The sequence below is a fragment of the Salvia splendens genome, chromosome 2 (genome assembly GCF_004379255.2).
Source record: "Salvia splendens isolate huo1 chromosome 2, SspV2, whole genome shotgun sequence".
Classification (NCBI taxonomy): domain Eukaryota; kingdom Viridiplantae; phylum Streptophyta; class Magnoliopsida; order Lamiales; family Lamiaceae; genus Salvia; species Salvia splendens.
In genome coordinates, this window is record NC_056033.1 from 23,525,260 (window position 1) to 23,531,442 (window position 6,183).

Consider the following 6,183-nt stretch of genomic DNA (forward strand, 5'->3'; position numbering starts at 1 on the left):
AACTTACTATTTCATAGGAATATTGTCCCCACATAATGGGTGGCGATAATATTAGAAATTACATTCACAAATTGCAGACCAATCATTGGATACCATATACGAACATAGTTCGCAATTATATAGCTTAGATATTTTAGTTATGGTTTTTATTAATCATCCTTAGCCTTAATTGACTGGATAATTATATCTTTTATCATCTTATAATATCTTATTTAAGGAAATTATATCAATTTGCTAAAGTTCAATTCTTATCCATGTCTTCTATAAGATATCTAAAATAAATTGAATTATTTAAATCTTGGACTGACATGAATAATTAAACTTAAATTAATTCCCCATCCAAGATTAGAAAGAGAATAATTGTATTATTTAAGTATTCCTACATATCTATCCTAATTAGGATTCTAGATATATAATAATTAGGAAATTATTAAAGTATTCTTGTCCATATCATCTAGGAATAAAATAAAATATATTTATTTCCATAGATATAGTCAATAATCAAAATATTCCTAAAATCTAGGAAAATCTTTCCAAAATATTTTATTTCCATTAAATAATAATAGTTTAATGTTTTCTTTTAATTTCAGTGAATTAAATAATCATAAAATAATTCCATCATCGATATCTCATCGTACGAGGTTTGCACGAATGATGAACGACGAAAATCCGACGAGTTCGTCGTCGGAACATGATGCACAAGGCTTCTCGGCCTGCAGCGCACTGAGCGTGCGCCTGCTCTCGGCTAGCTGGCTCGACGGGTCGCCTGATCGCGACATCCGACTCAGCGCCAGGGCGCTTCGGGCGTCGCTGCTTCTCGGCCAGCAGCGTGCACGGTGGTGGTGCTGCTCTGTCTCGGCCGGTCTGCCGCCAGCGGCTCCCACTGCCTGGTCCAGTGACGCGCACACAGGCGCGGAGCTCTCGGCAAGGCTGGTTCTCGCTGGTCTTCTGCCTAGGGTCTAAGGTTCGGCTCGCGTTGTCTGGCAGGTTCTCGGTGGAACCGCCCGCCGCATAGCCGTTCCCTCGTCGCTCCGGTTCCAAACTCGCGTAGGCTTGCGGTCTCGGTCGGCGGCGCGCACGAGCCCTCACTCGTCTGCGCGTAGCCCCGTGATCGCCGCTCCATGCTCCCACTGTCTCGACATCCCTTCTTCGGGCGCACGTCACGCGATCCGTCTCGGCACAAGCGCCGACGGATCGCACGTCTCGCATGCTCGAATAATTCAAGTTCTTTGATTCAATTGTTCTTGATTTCAATAGGCACAAAATAACAACAACAAAACCAAGATCATGCTTCGAAATCAAATAACACATGCATACATGAATTTCGTGAAATTTAAATCCAAATAAGGCTCTGATACCAATAGAAGGGGTTGGTAGCGGAAGCATACATAAATCAATTACGTAATAATTCTGATCCATTTAGCAGATTATTTAGACAAATTCTATTCGCACAATTATCACACGTATCGTGCTCATAATTTGAATTAAATCATGCTTTAAGTGTAATTGAAACCTAAAACATGCTTTTTTACGGATTAGCTATTTTACCTTGAAGATTCTCTAAAGAATCGATGATAGCTCGCGCCTTCTCCACGTGAAGATCTTGAGTACTAAACCACAGATCTTCTGACTGATTCCCGGACTGTATGCTGATATCAGTGTGGGCTGCTCTCACCAGAACACTAGGATTTAAATAAAGAAGTCAAAAATTCTATCTCACGGAGGAGAGCTGAAGGACAAAATTTCGTCCCTCACAGTGTAGGAGAGGGGGACAAAAATTATGATTAAAAATAAGTGTATTTTTTTGTCTCCTTTATTCTCTTATTTATCTTAAGTCATGTATTGGGCTCAGTCAGGGATCTATGGAAGGTTTTGCATATGGCTCCCCCAATAATTTTTTTACTAATTAAATTGAAACCACAATTTAATACAAGCTTATATTGGAATATTACGAGCAGCAACTACAGAAGTAATATTGCACTGCCCATCCAAATTCGAAATTATAAGTAATCCGGGTTTCCATTTGTTTGTCGTTCATTTCCCGCGCTTAAGATAGAAACGTCCGTTAATTAATTAGTGTCTGCTATGAACTTAATTAATTTATATCTTATTAATTCCAAGAGTGGACTTAGCAAGAAACACTTATTTATTATTTATAGAGTAATCAAACTCCAACTAGCTAGGTTCCGAATAATAAAGCCTTGTTTCGAGCTCCTCTTGAGGACGTTATCAAACGAGACTCACCTCACACACGATTCAATATAATAGCAATCCTAGCACCGCTAGATATTAATCACCACTACCCAATATACCAGGATTATTGGGTTGTGAAAAACTCGCACCATTTTGTAAGTCAAAATAGTGCATAATCAATACTGTATGCTCAATGTTAACGTACATTGATTAAGAAATAAATAATTATTAAGACCTCGTCTTTCAGTAGATAGCATAAAGTCTTGTCTCGCTGTTAGATCCAATTCATTGCTATACCACACCAATGTCATCTTATTTCAGTAAGGCTTAGAAATATGCGGACTGACATTGGAACCTTTCACTATAGGTAGTCTAGGCCTATCTAGGTTGTGAAATTCTTGTTTTCTTTGTTCAGAACTGATCGTGTTACCTTAAAGTGGACGACGCTCACAACCGGTCTACTAAAACAAAGACTTAGACTTTGTTAAGTTACTTATACTCCCTCCGTCCCGGATAATTCGTCTCACTTTGACCGGGCACGGGTTTTAAGAAATGTAATGAAAAGTGAGTTGAAAAAGTTAGTGGAATGTGGATCCAACTTTTATATATTAGTTTTATAGTAAAATGTGAGTAGGAATGAGTTAGTGGAATATGGGGTCTACTACCAAAAATGGTAAAAGTGAAATGGGACAAATTATGTGGGATGGACCGAAATGGAAAAATGAGACAAATTATCCGGGACGGAGGGAGTACATTTAAACATGCAATAAATATTCATTAAATGTAAAACATAACAACATTATGACAAAATAATTTGTTGCATCCATTGGAAAATAAAATAAGAGTTTTTACAGTATTCAATCACTCGAAAGGTGATTTCTAGTATACAAACTCTAACACATAGGTCAACACCAAATTTCTGTAACGATGAAAAACTTTATCTAGCTTTAGTCTTACGTTTGGTGCTTATATTTGCCTTAAGTTAGTAACATGTGTTATTTTTATGGCTCGGAGAAGCCTGCCTTGAAGAGTTAGTAACATGTGTTATTTTTATGGCTCGGAGAAGCCTGCCTTGAAGCCTATGTTTCAACCTAGAAAATTAATCCAAAACTTTAGTGGATTATACTAACATCTTTGAAAATTGAACCAAGATAGTGGAGTAAATTACTAAATGGCTCTCCATCATTCCCATTCTCAATTTATGCATATGTATATATTGAGGTTATTTTAGTCCACACAAAATTTTATATGGTATTTTTTCTTTGAACCAAATATAAATTAAAGATAGCTTAAATTTTTTTTATTAAACTATTCAACACACCACTTAAAATTGTAACTAGCACAAACCATGTTACTCCCTCTACTCCTAACATTTTGTCACATTTTAACCGAGCACATGTATTAAGAAATATAATGAAAAGTGGGTTGAAAAAGTTGTGGAATATCAGTCCTATTTTCTAATATTAGTTTTATACCCCGCGTCCCTAAATATGAACTCTTTCCTTTTTAGTCCGTCTCTACACTGTATGAACATTCTAATTTTGGAAACTCTTTTATCTCTAATGAGGTGAGATTCATTCTCCACTAACAATAATTTAAAAACTTTTTATATCTATCTATCTATCTCTTACTTTACCAATTATCCAATAAAAGCCATGACAAACCAAATGTTCATACTTTAAGTAGAATGTGGGGCCCACTACCAAAATGGTAAAAAATGAAATGCGACAAATTTTGTGGGACATATGAAAATGGAAATATTTAACAAATTTTGTGGGATGAAGGGAAAATATATCATGAATAATATCTAAACAAGGATAGTGTATCAAACGAGGCCTAGAGCTTAAGTGATCTGGTGGTGGAAAGCTCCATCTTCTCAGCTGGAGACTAGTACCTTGTTGTGAATTTAATGTTGCAACTTTGGCATTAGAGCATCTTTTATAATTTTTTTATTTTTAAATCGCTATAATTATTTTTGCACTCCTAATTTCAAAATCCCGACAATGGTCATCCGACCTTACATTGCACGGGTGTTACGATTAACCCTCGAATTTTGTGGCGGATGTTATTGCACCTTGCGTTAGTGAAAGCTCTTATTCCCCTAAAGACTCTTACAAGATATTGCATCATCTCCCTAATAAATTATTGTGTTCCAGTTATAACTAATTTACTATAAAATGGCGAAAAAAATATTTTAAGCATATTTATAATATTAAAGTTCAAAACATCATCATTCTAATGTAAATTATCAACTATATAAATTTAAAATACAAATTTTCAGATTATTTAGTTCAAAGCCAACTTAAAAATTTGAAATTATGGTTAATAATTAGTCCAATCATCTACGTAACATGCCTTTTAATTTGTGCGACACAAAAGTATTCGCTATACGGTAACTTGAATCATAATCACGTATCCAATCCAACAAACTGATCATGCGTTGGAGTCCACGGCAAGCTATTTGTCTCAACAAACATTAATTCATTATTATAAAAAATACTTCTTGTAGTTATAACATCACACAAGAAGCAGAATAAAAAAGCTATAAACACAAGAAGATCGATTTGCCAGTCGCCTTCTCTCTTCTATTTACAAATATTTCATTTTTCACTATAATTATTTTGATAAGAATGAATCGTGTAAAGGCTCTACATTAGCGGCTGATAGGTAAAATAAAGGATTGTTTATCCGGGGGAGAGATCGAGCTTCAAGAAATAGTGAATGGTCTTATCAATACACAAATGTATAACTCCCCGGGAATTTCAATTGCGCTCATATTCATCACTGCAGGAATTGGGTTCAAGCTTTCCCCGTCCCGTCCCATTCTCATCAATGGACTCCTGACGTATACGAAGGAGTGCGGTTCGTTCGGGAAATTCCTACCTCTCTATCTCTGAGATGTTTGGATTTTTCAAAACTCCATGGACGTGCAGAAGAGAATAGTTCTAAAACATTAATTTACTAACCGTAATTCAATTTTGATTTTATACACATGTTTCTCCCGCAATTATAACAAAGTATACATATCGATATTCATAAATCATAAGATGTAATTCCCATAAATATCAAACTAATGTAAGAGACCAAATTAATCACTACCACACCAACAACATATTATATACATAGACATATCAAATTAATTTGTTTTTAAATTGGTAGACCTTAATCTCCCTCTTCTTCCTCATCAAACTTGACCATCAACGATCTATACTCATCTTTTTGTCGAGGGTACATCTTGATCAAAACCAAGTAAAACACCATCACAAACACCGTCAAAACAATCAGATACAATCCAAAGAGTAGATTCACCAAGGCCTTGGCCCGGTGCAGGGCCCGGTCTCCGCGGCACAGAACCGCCCCCCCCTTCAAGAAGCAGCCCTCTGGCATCCACTCCGGCGTCCACAGCATGAACCCCATAACAACGAGCCAAACTCCCTGAAACACCACCGAGAAGCCTCTCGCGAAGGAGGCGAGGAAGCTCCTAGGGTTGGCGGCGAGGAGCAGGGTGGCGAGCAGCGCCGCCGAGGTGACGAGCTGCATCAGCCAGTGGTACTGCCCCTCGACGCCGGCGTGGTCGGTGGAGTGGAGGTGGAGGATGAGGAGCTGCTGCGCGAACGCCGCCGCCTGGAGGAGGTGGAGGAGGCTGCGGTGGGCGGGCGGGGGAGGGGAGAGGCGGTCGAGGAGGACCGCGAAGGAGGCGTAGATGGAGAAGGAGAGGGCGATGAGGGAGTGCTCGAGGTGGCGGAGGTTGTTGGCGGCGGTGGGGCTGCCGGTGCCGGCGAGGAAGAGCTCGGAGATTATGAAGACGGTTGTGACCAAGATGATGGTGAGGGGCTCTAGGTATTTGAGTCTTGGGGCGGGGAACCACGGGAGGGAGATGAAGGTTTTGGGTTGGAGGGAATGGTGCTTGATGGAGTTGAAGAGGTGCCATGTTCCTATGATCAAGAATGCAAACCCTAGGGATACATGGCCTGATGTACCTCCTTGCAT

General features: G+C 38.8%; 1 protein-coding gene across 1 annotated transcript; it reads right to left on the minus strand.

Moving 5' to 3' along the window:
• Positions 1-5,355: 5,355 nt before the first annotated feature.
• Positions 5,356-6,183, minus strand: LOC121776727. The gene has a single exon (XM_042173902.1). The coding sequence runs from the start codon at positions 6,181-6,183 to the stop codon at positions 5,356-5,358; it is 828 nt and encodes a 275-aa protein (XP_042029836.1).

What these genes read in the sequence shown, in the direction of transcription:
- LOC121776727 (XM_042173902.1), bottom strand. Translation starts at nt 6,183, where the DNA reads ATGCAAGGAGGTACATCAGGCCATGTATCCCTAGGGTTTGCATTCTTG.